Below are 17,597 nucleotides of genomic sequence, written 5' to 3'. Positions count from 1 at the left end.
TAGCAAAGAAGGAACAAAAAGGGAAATGAGAAAAAAAATAGGTTCTACTTTTACCCAGCTGGCTGGGCCTTTCTCATCATTGACAAAAGTTAATAATATGAAGAGTGATAAGAAGTTTTGAAAAAGTATTATGAAACTTACTGGCTTCCTTTCTTTAGATGTGAAGTTTGCATTGCCATTTGTTTCATATTTTGCAAACTTTTCTCTTGAATGCTTTGCAATCCATCTACTGGCATACAGTCCACATAGAGATTATATAACAATAGTGCCTGTGTTTTCTTCCTCAAATTGTGGGCTGAGATCACACGCTGGGCAAAATTACGAGGATCCTCAGCAAGAAAAAGCAAACGGATCCGAGGCACCCAATACTGACAGGCAATCAGTGGGGGTCTCCCTAGGCAGAGATCAGAAAGCAAGACAACAGAAAATGTGAAAGCTTAAATATCCAAAACTGCCTGTGCATAACCAGACTACTGTCCAGTTAATAGCCTTTTTGCTGAAAAAAAAATGGATAAGGGAATCAAAATTGAGATTTAGAGGATTACTGAGGAAAAATGTCAACATGTCTAATTAAGTGAGACAGCAGAAGCTCTCTGATAAGGTCTCTTACTGTTTTGTTTCTCTTCTTAGTTAAAGTAACAAGACCATGCATCTTTTAACTCTTTCCTCCTGTTCTACTTTCCTCAGTTAAATTGCCCTCAGCAGTCTTATTTGCCCTGAAAAGCAGCAGCAATCCAATAGTACCATAGAGGAACTAACGGCCTTCACAGAGGCACAGTGACATTTTTGCCTTTTCACTATACCCCCTATATGGCTTCCAATTACACAAGCTACCAATGTACTTTATTCCTGTCTTTGAAATGGGGGAAAAGTATATTGATTGGAAAACTGCTATCCCTACGGCAGTCCTCTTCCTGCACCTCTAAAACGAGGCCAGCAGGAGTTGCTGTAAGAAGTTGGGGCCCAGAGGTGCCTGACTACAGTGGAGCTGTCTTGCCTTCCCATGTCACAGCTGTATCTGGCTATGAGCACTGTGATCCCAACCAGCTCCAGGACTACAATCACCATCTAGATTCTGTCCACCCTCTGCTTCCCTGCCCTTCCCTTCTGAAAGCAAGTTTAGCAGCAAGTAGGAAAATAGGTGTATCTCCCAAGCCTCCAATGAATGGCAGGGTTCAGACAAACAGGAACCTACCTCTCTGGTGAGCTATCTTGAAGGACAGTAGGAGAGGTGGTTCTCTGGGACAAGGATGACAAAGAAGCCGCCTACAGCAGAATGCACTTAATATTTCTCTTCCCAAACTTTGGTCACTAGCCACAGTCATCCCCATCTTCAAAAAAGGAGACCCCAGCTTAGTCGAAAACTACAGACTGATCTCCCTTTGCTGCGTCACCTGCAAAGTCATGGAATCTATCATCAACCAATCCTCACACTTAGAAACTAAAAACCTACTCTCCAACAAACAATTTGGTTTCAGGAAAAAGCTATCATGTAACTTACAACTTCTCCACTGCAAAAACATATGGACTTCAAATCTAGATCAAGGCAAATCAATAGATGCAATCTACATAGACTTCTGCAAAGCTTTTGACTCAGTAGTACACGATAAACTTCTCCTTAAACTAACATCCTATGGCATCTCAGGACCCCTCCACAAATGGATATCTGCTTTTCTGTCTAACAGACAACAAGTGGTCAAAATTGGCAATGCTTTATCAAATCCTGTTCCTGTCAAGAGTGGCGTTCCTCAAGGCAGCGTCCTTGGACCAACACTCTTTATACTATACATTAATGATCTTTGTGACCATATCTCAAGTAATTGTGTTCTCTTTGCTGACGATGTCAAACTATTTAACACCACAGACAACACTTCTATCATTCAAAACGACCTTGACCATCTAACCGCTTGGTCTAAAAATTGGCAGCTCCAAATTTCAACCAGCAAATGCTCAGTCTTACATATAGGAAAAAGAACCCAAAACTAAGTACATACTAGATGGACATTACCTTACAGATAACCCCATCCCGTTAAAGACCTTGGAGTTTTCATGTCAAATGATCTAAGTGCCAAAGCCCACTGCAACTACATAGCAAAAAAAGCTCTAAGAGTTGTAAACCTAATTTTACGTAGCTTCTTTTCCAAAAACACCACACTACTAACCAGAGCATATAAAACATTTGCTAGACCAATTCTAGAATACAGCTCACCTGTTTGGAACCCTCACCACATCTCTGACATCAATACAATTGAACGTGTCCAGAAATATTTTACAAGAAGAGTTCTCCATTCCTCTGAAAACAACAAAATACCTTATCCCACCAGACTTGAAATCCTAGGCTTAGAAAACTTGGAACTCCGTCGCCTTCGACAAGACCTAAGTTTAACTCACAGAATCATCTATTGTAATGTCCTTCCTGTCAAAGACTACTTCAGCTTTAATTGCAATAATACAAGAGCAACCAATAGATTTAAACTTAATGTCAACCGCTTTAATCTAGATTGCAGAAAATATGACTTCTGTAACAGAATCATCAGTGCTTGGAATACTTTACCTGACTCTGTGGTCTCTTCCCATAATCCTAAAAGCTTCAACCAAAAACTTTCTACTATTGACCTCACCCCATTCCTAAGAGGACCATAAAGGGCGTGCATAAGCGCACAAACGTGCCTACCGTTCCTGTCCTATTGTTTTTCTTTTCTTCTTCCTATATATATATATATGCTTATACCTCCTAACATTTACTCATATATATGTTTATATACTATATAATCTTTTTGTATGATGTTGTGACAAAAATAAATAAATAAAATAAAATAAATAAATAAATATTTGTGGGGAGAGAGTTGTGTATACAGACATAAATAAGAAAAAAAAAGAAAGAAAAGAAAGAAATTGACTGCCATACAAGTTTCAGTTCTGTCAGCTAATTCTGTCAGAGACACCAAGACCTGTAGCCAGTTGGGAAGGGGAACAATTTGGAGTGGCATATCTTCCCCAAGTTTCTGCTCGATGCAACAACACAGGATATATCTATAGGTGAGGGCTTCTTCTGTTTGTCAATCCTAGTTTCCTGCCAGAACAAGCTTAGTGGCTGACTAGCACAGAAATGAAGGCTGTGTTATGAGGACATGTCTTTAAAAATAATAAACAGTCTATTTATTTGATTTATACCCTGCCTTTTATTTTTATTATTTTTATATATTTTTTATTATTTTTATTTTTAAGGCTTAAGGCAGCATGCATGATGTTCCTAATTTCTCTTCTACAACAATCACGTTTGGTGGGCTAAGCTACAACAATGTGATTGGCCCAAATTATAGTCAATGAGTTTCCATAGCTAAGGAAGGATTAGAACCTAGGTTCTCAGGCCAATATCTTAGCTATTACAGCACACTGGCTCATATCAGTACCAGGACAACAAGGACATGTGGATAAACTGTATGTCAGAGCACAAATCTGATTATATGTCTATGGAGATTCTCAGTCATCCAGGTCATGGTTGCCCCAAAGATGGTTTTTCAAGAGGCGACTGGACATTTTGTTTTTGTTTTTTTGAAGACATTTCACTTCTGATCCAAGATGCTTCTGAGCTGAAGAAGCTTCTTGGATGAGAACCTAAATGATTTCAAGGAAAAAACAGAAAGTCCAGTTGCCTCTTGAAAAACCACCTTTGGGAAATCTGATTATATGTTTATTATCCCTTCCTGTGACTGTAGGTGATATGGTCAGGTATTGATCACCTCCTTATCTCTTAACCTCTTTCAAAGGTCTCTGCAAGGGTTACAGAAAGCCATCTGACAATCAAATATGCAGCCAGTAGTATGCATAAGACTGGAAGGAGAAAGCCATTTTAATATGTTCAGCTGTCCCCTACAAAAGGATTACAAATTACACTACAACACAGGACTTTTATGTATTAAATATAGCTAATTGGTACAGAAATTGTCCTTCCTTCTTACATTCTAGTGATAACTAAATTGAAACCCACCTTCAGCTGTCATTCCTCCATTGATTATACATCTCCCACTGACGTCTCGAACAAGGCCCATTTTGTTTGTCTTATGTACCAAGTAGAGTTTTGACTCTTCATCATAATCCAAGACTCCAACATTTATCCACTTATAGGTCAGTGTGTGGCTTTTTGGATCTCCTTAGATATTAATGACAAACACAGTTTTACAATTTCACAATTGCCCTAATTAGAATAGCGGAATTACAAAAATTACATTTCACGCAGCTGCAATTATCACCCCTTCTGTTCTTGATCCCAGTCTTTCTCAGTACTTTAATAGATTTAGAAAGAAGTTGGCTTTGCGCAAGACCCTGAATGTATGTTTTTTCCAATGGGCATGGGGACTTTAAAATGGGCAGTTTAAAAAAATTGATACTTTAATGGTATGTGGGAATCACTTTGGGAAACAGGGTAAAGAGATGTAGCCAAGGGACCAGACAGATAAAAGGCAGCTGAGCTGGCAGTTGAAATGTGGACAGGGAAGGGGGAGAGATGTACTTTCAAATTTGCAAGGTTCTGTTAATGTAGCATTAAAGTAGAATTAGTTTATCTGGTCCTCTTTTCTGTCTGATCAACCTTGTAAGGCTGGCAAGTTCAGTGGCTGTACTGATTGGTTTAATCAATGGGCTGTGAATTTTATGTATTTTATTATGGCTTTTTATAAGCTTTTATATTATTTTTTTCTTGCTTCTAAATTAGTTTTTTTTCTTTTTGGTTGTTTTTCTGGGTTGTTTTAATTGTTTAAACTACCCAGTATGTGTGTGTATATAGATATACAGATATAGATATTTAGATAAAGGAATGTTTCTAAATGAAGAATTTTTCTTTCAAAATTGCTAAAGACTTGTGTTGACAATTCAATGCTTTGTGAAAAAATAACTCACAAAAATCTTATGTTGTGCACTTAGGACAAAGACATAAAAATCAGAGACTACTCCTTAACTATAACTTGCGCAAAAAGTAATGGAGTACCAAGCTTCATAGGGAAGTACAAGAAAAAATGTGATGCCTTAGACCCACTGACATCAAAGCTCACAATGTTGAGCATCACAGACTCAGCTTCCATGAAAATAAGCTGAACTCCTGACAAGTTATATATTTTTTAAAAATAGTAAGCATAGGATTTTTTTCTTGCATCAATCTATATATTCACCGAGAGTGTAATCTGAATTTTTTTGGGAGGATGTTTCTATTTGAAGTACCATGAGCAATGAAAAATTTCCACTAGTGGAATTGTCTCTTCAAAGTGGCTCATCTGGTACCTCCACTAACGTTCTTTGTTTTCCAGTCAAAAAACCTACTTTTTTCACCCTTTTATTAATTAATAAATTAATTAATTAAATAAATTAATAAATAGGTTGACTTTGTATATAAATATACAAATAGGATGAAGACTATTGCTAACATAGTGTAAGCCGCCCTGAGTCTTCGGAGAAGGGCGGGATATAAATGCAAATAAAAAAAAAATATTATATGTAGCAGCTTTAATTTATAACAGTTTCTATATTACTCTGTGAAATTATTATTTTAATTTTTTATTCTAGTTCCAAGCTTTATTTTATTGTGTTTTATTTAATGTTCTTATGTCTTACTACTTTGTTAACTACACTGGAAATATTAAAGCCATGGAATACAAATCAGGTAAATAAATAGATTTATTTCAACTAAAAAAAAACATATTTCCCTCCCAATTATTTTTCAAAATAAAAATCTTGGATGGGATAAAATCTATCTCATTATAATGTTTTCTTTTAATCATTGTTATAACTCAATTCTGTATCATCTGTATTTTACCATGTCCAAGTATGTCATCAGTAGGTAGGAGTGCTTTTCCTGGAATTGGTTTCCGATCTGGAGATCCAGGCTCTACCCCCAATGATAGCCACTCTTCTGGGGTCCGGCAATCATATTCTTCATCATCAAAAATCTAAATAAATAAGATGCTATATTCATGGAGAAAACTTATGTGGCTGCTAAGAGTTGACACTGACTTGATGGCACACAATCATAATCAAGAAATTGCATATTAATATTTCACTCAAAAAGAACCTGGGCTGTATGAAATATCCTGTTAACTCTGGAATGCAGTCACTATCTGAGGTGGTTTTTTGTACATTACATTTTGTAGGACCAGATTCCCAATCATCAAACTTTTCCCCCATGAAAGATATACATCTATTAAAAACTGTGGTTATTTCCATTTCCATTCCCCACTCAAACCAAAGTCTTAATTTTTAAACAAATCTCTCCAATTCTAGACATAATGGACAGCAGCACCTTCCAAATAACAATTGGGTATTTATAAATACAATGGAAAAGCTAATGGAAAATCATAAAATAACAAACACTTTGATAATTATTTATTATAGGCTGGGGAACCTGCACAGTGGAACACAAACACCAATAATTCCCTCATCTTACCTGTAATGGTAGATAGATAGGGAAAAGAGGGTCTTTGTTTTGTTCAATTGTTGGTAAATTAGCAGGGTCTTGGTGTCTTGGCATCAGCTCATTAGAATTTATTCCTGCATTTTCTAAAAGTTTTGTGATATCTAAGCTGATATATAATCGTCTTTTCCTAATTAAACAGCAAGAAAAAATGGTTTATATTTAAACAAGTCCTTTATTAGCTAATAATATCGCTACTAAAGATGCAATCAACTTATATTCTGGATAGCCTCAATAGTAAAATGCTGCTAAAGATTTTCTAACTGATTTTCTACCATGCCTACACTATTATCTTGAAGAATATCCCAAATTAATGTACATCCATCAGTAATTATTGTTTCTTCAAAGAATCTTTCTATGTAAGAATATACAAAGAGCTATGCTAGATTAGACCACCTTGTCCAAATGCTTTTCTCACAGTAGCCAGATAGAAATATAAGGAAAGCTCATAAATAAGACATGAAAGCAATATACTTTTCATTGTGTTTCTGAAAGCAAATTCCCTGAGACTGGGAAAAGTTCCAATAATGGCACGATAGCTAAAATATAGCTATCGTGATAAGCGGTCAGTGACAGCCTTAATTCTCCATCACACTTCAATGTTATGGGAAAGATAACACATTTGATAGTGATAACCCAATGTTATGCAGGATAACCTATTCTAAATCCAAGCCAATCCTACAATAACGGTAGGAAAACTCTGATCCACCAGGTTTTCCCTATTTTTCTCCATTGCTTTCTTCAAATCCTGTTTCTGTTAAAAAATGAAGAATGGGCAAAGGGAGGTTGAACCTCAAGGTTCCTATAGTCTTGTAAGGTTAGTGAAAGCTGCTCCATTAGAGACCAATGCCTTTTTGCTGCTACTCATTTGTTTCCATGGTAATAAAAGGGGACTTTGACTTAAATATCCCATGTCTGCAATCCCTTTCCTGCTCTGCTGAACAGCAGCAAAGAAAGAACCGATTTGACTGGCAAATCAACTACAGAGGTTGGCAAAGTGTAATGCTGTTTCTGCTTTGCCAGAATAGTCAATTTTTGTGTGTGTAAGTAGTGGTGGTGAGAGAGAGAGGGAGAGAGAGAGAGACAGAGATCCCATCCCTTCTTTGCTTTAACTACACCCACCATTGCATCATTGATGTGCACTCCTTGGAGGGTTGATCACCAGATAATGTGGTTGCACAAATTGAAAATATTGAATAAGGACACTTCTCTCCCTCAATGTTATATTGACTACTACCCATACTCACCCTCTTCTTACTTGAAAACTTTCACTATAGGAATCTACTGCATAGGAGGCCAAACTAACAGCACAGAGAACCTTGTCAACCTCTTCAGGGTCCACAGCTGAAACCTATCACATATAACCTCACTAAACAAGGCCTCTTCCTCTCAGTTGCACTCTCTTGACTGGCATTCAACTTTGAGCATGAATTATTTTATCCTCTATGTGCTTTATATATTCCTTTCAATTTCTCAACAGATGATCTTCCAGCTCCATTTGCCTTTGTGTGTGTGTGTGTGTGTGTGAGAGAGAGAGAGAGAGAGAGAGAGAGACTCACTTTAAATAATTGAGCTGAGAAGTATGCGTGTTTCACTGTTCTTAGCACCACAGCATATGCTTGAACATGAGCTCTTATCCACGTTTGGTTGCATTCATTTAATGCTAGCATTGCTTTAAGTGTCTCTTAAGCTGTTTCATCTCCTGGTGCTCCTCAGAAAACCAAGGAATTCCCTTGAAATTATTATCACTCAGGAGCAGTTATATCAAGCTTTGCAAGCGACCCCTTATTTCAGAGATCAGCCAGGCACACAGCAAAATTGCCCACTAAGACTTCAGGAAACTCTGCAAAAGCTCTTTGGTAATCTATAGGATCTATTAAGTGCCTGAGGCGAATACAATAGGCCTTCTTCCCCCAAGTTTGTAATAACAATAATTGTATTTTATGATTGCTTTTATTGTATGCTGTCCAAAGCCATTGTAGAGCTGGGTGATCTTACACATTTCCAAAATAAATAAAGTAAAATAAACTCCAGAGGATGATAGACTGAACTCAGGATGAAAATACCTCTCAATTGCAATCTTTCGAGGGCATTGTCCTGGAAGCACTTCAAATGGAATTTGAACCTTGGGTTTATATGCTTGCAGTGGAAAATCTGACTCTTTGATAATTTGTGTAGTTGGTCCAATTTGCTGATTATCCAAGATAAGTCCAATATTTTCTGGTGTATCAAATGTTGAGACTAACAAAAAACAAAATTCAGAAAAAAAATCAGATTAAATGTTTTTTGATTTAATTATACTCTTCTACGCTGAGGTGGTTAAAACATATGAATAAAAACTGAGAAACTGCTTCATGCAGTATCAATATTACTTAAATTTTCTTTAGCCAGTAAAGGTGAATGAGGTGCATAGGTGTAGGGTGATGGAAGCAAAAATTCCAACTCATCCACAAGATTCCCTGGATAACCTTATTGGGTTAGTCATTCTCATCCAATTTAGATCCTAACAGTAATTTTGATCCTAAATTTGTTGTAATAAGCTTCATAAGATGAGGTCCCTGAGCAATCTGGAAGAAAAAAAATCCAATAGAGGGAATAAGAATATAGAAAGCAGTTGACATAGCACTAGTGTTCCTCAAATTCCTTATAGCTAAATATATATTTTCCTTAAATAATCTTAAAGGTTCATTTTTATCACAACACATGAAAAAATTTAATAGAGGTCCAGTTCATGTATGTTTAATCTAATCACAATGGTTCTGGTACCATATAATCACACTGGTCAAACCTCCTAATTTGGAGAAATTGTCACCCACAGCTAATGTCTAATATTCATTAATCCCTTACATCAGAAAACACTGCCAAGTTTTGATCTTATTAGCATCTTCTTCATGGGTTAGCCAGATAGCAGTAGGTTTGGCTTGGGCATGGGAACCAATTAGTGGAAAAGAAGCATGTTTTGTGGCTGCCAGGACAATGCCAATGAGTTTGTATAGCAAACTTTGCTTTTTCAGCTCCTCTCAGTCTCCAACTACTAGAAGAATCGAGTAACTAGAGCTATAGAACTGCCCCATTGTCAAGTAGGTTATGTTTGTACAAGAGTACTGACTAAGAGTTGTTTAATCCCAAGAAATCCTGGCTAGCTTTTTGATTTACTCTTGGCCCATAGCATCTTGATTCTTGATTAAAAGTAACGTTGGGATAATTTTTTATTCTCCCTGTCATATTTTAAACAACATATCTATAGTTTGTTCCAATTGCCCAGTTGTTTGTGATCTCTTGACATTGAGTGATTCTCTGCATTGAAACAACATGTATTATTTGCTCCCTTAAAAAAAAAATCAGCTCTATTCTAAGTTAAGAATGGTTGGACGTTGAAGACAATGGTTAGGAGGACAAGGAGGTTTACTAGAATCTAATTTAAATCACCTTATCCTTTTTCCATTGCCTGTTTCTGACCTTTTACCTAGTGAGGGCAGTTCCTGATAGAAGCTAAAGTATTGTGATATCTATAAAGATACTTAAGATGAAAACAGACAAAGTCACAAAACTTCAACTTCAAATTGCTATACTGAAAGACACCACTGGATAGATAGATATTGATTCAAAGAAGATAAGCAAGCATGGAAAATGTATGCTGAAATTATATACAGATACCTTTGAAGAAATTTCCTTTTTACAAGAATCTCTAGTGCTAGAAGATGAAGTTAGGGCATTCTTTTGGTCATTACCAAGTCAGAAGGCTATAGGAACTCATGGAATGTCTACAGAAATATGAGAAGCTAAAGAAGAAATCAGTAAAGTTTCTGACTAAACTATACCAGAAAGTCGAGAGACCTACATAGTGGCCAATTGGAAGAAGTCAGTCTAGATACAATACCAAAAAAGGAGACTTAATAGAGTGTGCAAACTATAATAAAATCTCTTTAATTTTTACATGCTAGCAAAGTAATGCTAAGAACTATCTGATGTACATTAGAACCCTAGATGGAAAGGGAGATGCATATGTTTTAGAAAAGGCTAAGAAACAAGCGACATTTTTGCTGAGGAAACGTTAAAGCCAAAAATATAAGAAGAATTCAAAAAGTGCTTCACTGATTATAGAAAGGCCTTTTATCAGCTTCTCTGTATAAAATTGTGGAATGCTTAGGAAAATGGGAATCCCAAAACATTTCATTGGTCCCTTGGAAAAAGTACAAATGTGTCAGGAAATCACAGACTTGTGAAATAGACTGGCTTCAGTCAGCAAAGGAATGAGACAAGGCTGTATATTCTTACTTTATTTATTCAACCTAGATGTTGAATATCTATCGAGGGAAGTTGGATTAGAAGAAGCGGAGCATCATTTAAAACTGAAGGAAAAAAATCAATACTCTATAGTACATTATGCTGATTATGCTATTTTGATAGCAGAAAATAAAAATGTTCTGGAAGCTGTAGTAATGAAAGTCAAGGAACACAGTGCAAAAAGGACTAATATTAAATATAAAGAAGATCACATCAGTAATAACAGATACAGCAACCAGCCTTAGAATAAGATAACGAAGATCAATTACAGAAGTGGTGAATAGCCTTTTAGGATCAATATCAATACTAAAGGAAATAGAGGTTAAGAAATATACCACAGGCTAGCACTTGGTAAGGTACACCTTGAAAAAAAAATCAGATGCCATGCTGTGAATGAGAAGGACATAATAATAATAATAATAATAATAATAATAATAATAATAATAATAATAATAATAATAATAATAATAATAATAATAATAATAATATTTTAATTTGTATACCGCCATTCTCCCGAAGGACTCAGGGCGGTGAACAGCCAAATAAAATACAAACAGAAACATACACAATATTAAAAAACACCCTTAAGAAACTTATTCAATTAGCCAAAAAATTTAAAATAACATTACACCCTATAAAATTACAGAAATTTAAAACCCATTAAATTCAATTAAAATTTAAAAATCAGGCCAGTCCAGCCATACGAAATAAATAGGTTTTAAGTTCGCGGCGAAAGGTCCTAAGGTCAGGTAATTGTCGAAGCCCAAGGGGAAGATCGTTCCACAGGGTAGGAGCCCCCACAGAGAAGGCCCTCCCCCTGGGGGCCGCCAGTCGACACTGTTTGGCTGACAGCACCCTCAGGAGTCCCTCTCTGTGGGAACGCACTGGACGCTGGGAGATAGAAGACGGCAGTAGACGGTCCCGTAAGTAACCCGGTCCTAAGCCATGGAGCGCTTTAAAGGTGGTAACCAATACCTTGAAGCGCACTCGGAAAACAACAGGTAGCCAGTGCAGTCTGCGCAGGATAGGTGTTGCGTGGGAGCTCCGAACCGCTCCCTCAATAACCCGCGCAGCCGCATTCTGGACTAGCTGGAGTCTCCGAGAGCTCTTCAAGGGGAGCATGTAGAGAGCATTGCAGTAGTCCAAGCGAGAGGTAACGAGAGCATGAGTGACCGTGCATAGGGCATCCCGGTCCACGAAGGGACGCAACTGGCAGATCAGGCGAACCTGATAAAAAGCTCTCCTGGAGATGGTCGTCAAATGTTCTTCAAAGGACAACCGCCCATCCAGGAGCACGCCCAAGTTGCGCACCCTCTCCATCGGGGCCAACGACTCGCCCCCGACAGACAGCCGCATCTGCAGCTGACTGTACCGGGGTGCTGGCATCCACAGCCACTCCATCTTGGAGGGATTAAGTTTGAGCCTGTTCCTCCCCATCCAGACCTGTACGGCTTCCAAACACCAGGACAGCACTTCGACAGCTTTGCTGGGGTGGCCTAGGGTGGAAAAGTACAGCTGCGTGTCATCAGCGTACAGTTTGTATTTCACCCCAAAACCACTGATGATCTCACCCAGCGGCTTCATATAGATGTTGAACAGGAGGGGTGAGAGAATCGATCCCTGCGGCACCCCACACATGAGGCGCCTCAGAGTCGATCTCTGCCCCCCTGTCAACACCGTCTGCGTCCAGTCAGAGAGGTAGGAGGAGAACCACCGATAAACGGTGCCTCCCACTCCCAACCCCTCCAACCGGCGCAGCAGGATACCATGGTCAATGGTATCAAAAGCCGCTGAGAGGTCTAATAGGACCAGGGCAGAGGAATAACCCTTATCCCTGGCCCTCCAGAGATCATCCACCAACGCGACCAAAGCTGTCTCCGTACTGTATCCAGGCCGAAAGCCGGACTGGAACGGGTCTAGATAGACAGTTTCATCCAGGTACTGGGGTAGCTGACATGCCACCGCACTCTCTACAACCTTCGCCGTAAAGCGAAGATTGGAGACTGGGCGGTAATTTCCTAAAACAGCTGGGTCCAGGGAAGGCGTCTTGAGGAGAGGTCTCACCACCACCTCTTTCAAAGCAGCGGGAAAGACCCCCTCCCGCAAAGAAGCATTTGTAATCCCCCGGAGCCAGCCTCGTGTCACCTCCTGCGTGGCCAGCACCAACCAGGAGGGGCACGGATCCAGTAAACATGTGGTGGCATTCAGCCTACCCAGCAACCTGTCCATGTCCTTGGGAGTCACAGAGTCAAAATTATCCCAAACCACCTCAACAAGACGGGTCTCGGAATTCTCGCCTAGATCTACCCAATTTTTTAAAAACAAATGTATAGGGCCACCCATCTATATGGCCCACCCAAATGTATATGACATTTTTATTAAACAAATGTATATGGCCACCCATCTACCAAATAGAAAAAGTATTGATTTTGAATTTTAGTGTTGGAGAAGACCCAACAAACATATAGATTACACAAGAAACCAGGCTCAAATTATCTTATTTTGAACATATTATGCAAACCTAGCTCTCTGAAGAAGTCTGTAATGCTGGGAAAGGTGGAGGGAAAGAGAGGAAGAGGGCAACCAGCAGCAGGGTGGATTAATTCAATTACAATGGTAAGGAGTACATCATTGGAAGATCTGAAGGGTCAATTTAGAGACATTGAAACAGGAGAAAATCTATTAATGTGGTCACTAAGAGCTGACACCAATTTCTTGGCACATAATTAATCAATAAACCTTTGTTTCCTGGTTAGTTTATGTTTGGCATTTGTTTAGTCAGTTCCTCCACTGACAGAGTGAACTAGAATTGAAAAGCATTCTCAGGCCTGCTCATTCTGCAAAAAGAGTTAAGAGTTTTGTGGAATTATGGCTGTTTTGAGATTAGCTTATTTATCAGTATGTCACCCAAAATGTCATCTTTCCCGTTTCATATATTTTAAAATATTGCTCTTATGCAAAAGTACAATTGCATTTACATATTGTATATGCCATCTCTCATATCTCCAAACCAAACCAAAACATTTGTTCAAGGAGTTTAAACAAACTAATTGGAGATTTGTTTTCTTGATGTTCATTCCTTTATTCACAGCTGCTTTATAGAAACAGTGTGTGCCACATATACTTGTTTATAAACCTAACATTTGTTTTATTCTACTCAGGTGTTCTGTTGATTTTGACACTATATGATCAACTCTCATTCTTCACTGTTTTCACTGCTGGATTCCAGGAGCTCAACCTTTTCCCCCTATTGCTCAGTATGAAAGATAATGATAATATCCTTTGCTGTATGTTTACCTTCTGGTGTGTGCTCCTCAAGCTCTGACTGCTGCAATAAATCCTGGTACACATTGGGACCAGTGCACGTATCCTGAAATTAAACACAAGAAAAATTTCAAGAAGATGCAAGGCCAAGAATTCTATATATACAAAATATAGAGAAGAAGATTCTGAACTTTCCAATTCAGTTGACATGAAATTTCCTAAGATTCTCAACAACTACATGAGCAGACCTCTACACATACAATGAAAGCTTTCTAACTATCTTCCCTTTGCATATGGCATCACATTATTATCAGTGTCCTTATGTATTTATCATGAGCATTGATTGTCACTCCTTGGGTCATACAATAAATAGAAAATTACCAAATGACTATTTTCAAAAGACAAAACAAAAGATTGTTATTGAAGAAAAAAATAGAGTAGTAGGCCTCCATTGGATACCTGTCAGGACTCTTTTAAGAAAGGCAACGTGGAATTACTCAACTGTGATGGAACACTTATTGAAATGGTAGCATTTTGGAGCCATCATAAAGGACCAGCTACTTTGTACAATGGGTATCCTTACTCAGTTCTGCTGGAATTCAAATCTAGCAAGGCAAACTAGACTCTAAGTTGAGTACCGTAAGTCTGGCAAAGAAAATAGTAAACTATTACCAGTACCAGCATAAACCTGCCAAATCCCTGTCTGAGTTTAAGTGAAATAGATACTCATGGATGCATGAATGTATGGATGAGTGGATGTTTTAATTCAGAAAATAATCACTTCTGAACCCGTGTTTGTTTTTATGTGTACTGAGTTTTTGGATAAATATAAACATAAGAAACATCATATTTACACTCCTCAATATGACACATACAAACATCATATTTCCCCATCTGTACAATGTCTTGCAGAAGTTACTGAGAATTCAAACATCTAATGGACACATTTGGATACAATCCACTGATTTAAAAAAAATACAGCTTCTGGTACAGTTTGTGAATCATACTATATCGAAAATGACTTCCAATAAGTATAAAGCAGAATTTTTCTCTTACCTCTGATATTATAAATCAATATTTACAAGTATTCCTATTCTGCTTTTCCTTTTCTTGACTTTCTCAGATTAATTATTAAAACTTAATTTCAAGCTCTTAAATTTTATTGAAGCAAATCAGCTAAGCCAGAATTACAACATATGGGGTGCCCTTGTATAACAATTATGGGAAAGCCAAGCTAATTATGAAAGCATCTGAGATACTTCTGAATAGAGACTGCTACTTTCTTTCACAAGTGGCAATTTTTCTTCTTCGAAATTAGAAGAGAACGGAAAACAATCTATTTCCCATCTTCCTATCCAAATTAAGAATAGCTTGAGGGGAAGAAAAATAGCAACTGGGCGAAGAATGAAATTATAAAATCAGCAATTACTCCCTATTGATGAAATAGATCCAGAATTTATATATTTGCTCGGGCTGTGCAGTACTTCAGATTCAAGGCCAAAAAGTGCCTTGAAGAACATTCACTTAATACCTATCTGCAACACCTTAAAGTAGCTTCATACTTTCTATGGTTGATTGTCTCTAGTTGCCATGCAATTCCAAGGAAACGATTGTTTACTGTAAGAAATTCCAGACAAGTGCTATTTATTTCTCCACATGCTCCAAAGCATCTTTTTCCTATCTATAACTATATCCATATCTTAATCTATATATCTATACTGTACATCTATCCATCTACCATCTATCTATCATCTATCACAGGTAGTCCTCAGCTTACAACCACAATTGAGCCCAAACTTTATGTTGCTAAGTGAGAAAATTGTTAAGTTAGTTTTGTTCCATTTTAAGACTTTTCTTGCCACATTTGTCAAGTGAATGCCTGCACTGACTTTGCTTGTCAGAAGGCTGCAAAAAGGGGATCACATGACTCTGGGACACTGCAAATGTCATAAATATGGGTCAGTTGTCAAGCATCCTAATATAAATCACATGACCATAGGGATGCTGCAATGGTCATAAGTGTGATAAATGGTCATAAATCACTATTTTCAGTGCCATTGTAACTTCGAATGGTCATTAAATAAACTGTTGTAAGTCGAGGACTACCTATATGAGTATCCTTTGTATAAGCAGAGAAGTGAGATTCTATATACTTACACCCAAGAGATCTGAAGCACCAGGTGTTAGGACATCAGAATAAAATCCACGTTCTTTCACCATTGGATATTTCTTATTGAATGTTCTATAGGAAGCATCCGTTGGAATTGAGCTGGTTCCTGGACTAGAGTCTGTTCTTTGGCTGTTGGGATATGGGGGATATGGACTTCTTCCCAAAGAGTTTGTCAGTTCCTTCTTGGCTTTATCCATCTTGCTTTTTGATTGCACAACACTGAGGCACATTTTTACATCATACACAACAAAGAAATTGCTATGAGTATCTCTACTGTTAAAAGCAACATTTAATAACTTGACAAATCTACATTTATAAACCATGGTCAGTGTTTAATTTGTGCAGAGAATGACTTGTGGAATTAATCTCTTGGAAACCAAAACTAAGAACTGACAACTCCCCACAATATCTGAAACAAAACTGCAGGAAAAAAAAACCCAAAAAGGAAAAATAAGTTGCAGTTACATATGTAATTTTGTCACATACATTAACATGAAAATATAACAATCTTATTATGTAGATACATAACTTGAGTGAAAAGGAGACTATAATGCTTACCAATACATATACCTGCAGTACTGCAGTAGTGGTAGGTGGAAACCAGAATAGGAACTTAGAACCTACGTATCTACAAGAACATTCCTGATGCACAGAGTATAGACAATGCAAATGGTGTACATCTATGTGAGGCAGGAACCTCCTTTGCTACATTAATTATTAATTAAATAAATAAAAGGATTTATTTATGGCATCTTGAGCTCCTGAATGTATTAATATCTTATTCAACATTATACATCCAGGAACTCAAAATGCCATGAATAGTAATCCTTCTTTAATTTTTCAGCCTAACAACTTTCAAATCAAATAAATCTTTACCATTGTCCTCCGGGTCAGGAAACAGATTCCTCAAGAATGACTGGAAGTTTACTGATCTAAACTGTAGTAATGGAATGTTAAAAGTCTGGTTTTGTTTCCCTTTATCCTCCTCCTACACCCCAGGGAAACATTTTGAGTCTCGTTTTAGTGTTTTCTTATGTTTTTGTAACATTCACAATATTGTCTTCTCAAGCTCATCTCTCTGGGTTTCCACAATGATGGTCATTGACCAGCACAGTCCTGTTGAGTTAAGTTGGATTTAAAGACAGTGATTAGTCCAAAGTCATCTCATGGTGGTGGATGGAGCAGAACTTGTGTTTCCTGACTCCTAGTCTAGCATCTTAATCATTACACTGCAGTAGATCTCCTTCAGGTTCCCTGTACCACCACACTTTGTTTGTTTGTCTGTTTATAACAAAATAGAAACCACCATGTTGCAAGCAAATCTTTACCATCCTCTTTATAAGAATCTTTCTGCATTCCATGCTGTATAGGTTCCATAGGAATTTCTTACAAAGTGAAAATTGTGATTAGTTA

The 17,597-nt window shown here is 37.6% G+C and overlaps 1 protein-coding gene across 1 annotated transcript in view; it reads right to left on the bottom strand.

Moving 5' to 3' along the window:
* DNAH1 (dynein axonemal heavy chain 1) overlaps nt 1–17,597 on the bottom strand; it is a 215,173-nt gene that overhangs the window by 173,089 nt on the left and 24,487 nt on the right. The window contains exons 2-8 of the mRNA XM_058167174.1: nt 16,172–16,403; nt 14,048–14,120; nt 8,530–8,704; nt 6,437–6,593; nt 5,810–5,942; nt 3,992–4,153; nt 142–394 (exon numbers count right to left, since the gene is read on the bottom strand). Of these exons, the coding sequence (XP_058023157.1) occupies nt 142–394; nt 3,992–4,153; nt 5,810–5,942; nt 6,437–6,593; nt 8,530–8,704; nt 14,048–14,120; nt 16,172–16,381 (1,163 nt within the window). The 5' untranslated portion in view covers nt 16,382–16,403. The remainder of the gene's footprint in view (nt 1–141; nt 395–3,991; nt 4,154–5,809; nt 5,943–6,436; nt 6,594–8,529; nt 8,705–14,047; nt 14,121–16,171; nt 16,404–17,597) is intronic.

The sequence above is a fragment of the Ahaetulla prasina genome, chromosome 2 (assembly GCF_028640845.1).
Source record: "Ahaetulla prasina isolate Xishuangbanna chromosome 2, ASM2864084v1, whole genome shotgun sequence".
Lineage (NCBI taxonomy): Eukaryota > Metazoa > Chordata > Lepidosauria > Squamata > Colubridae > Ahaetulla > Ahaetulla prasina.
The sequence above is the reverse complement of the archived record's forward strand: the minus strand, read 5'-3'. Positions and strand labels throughout refer to the sequence as shown.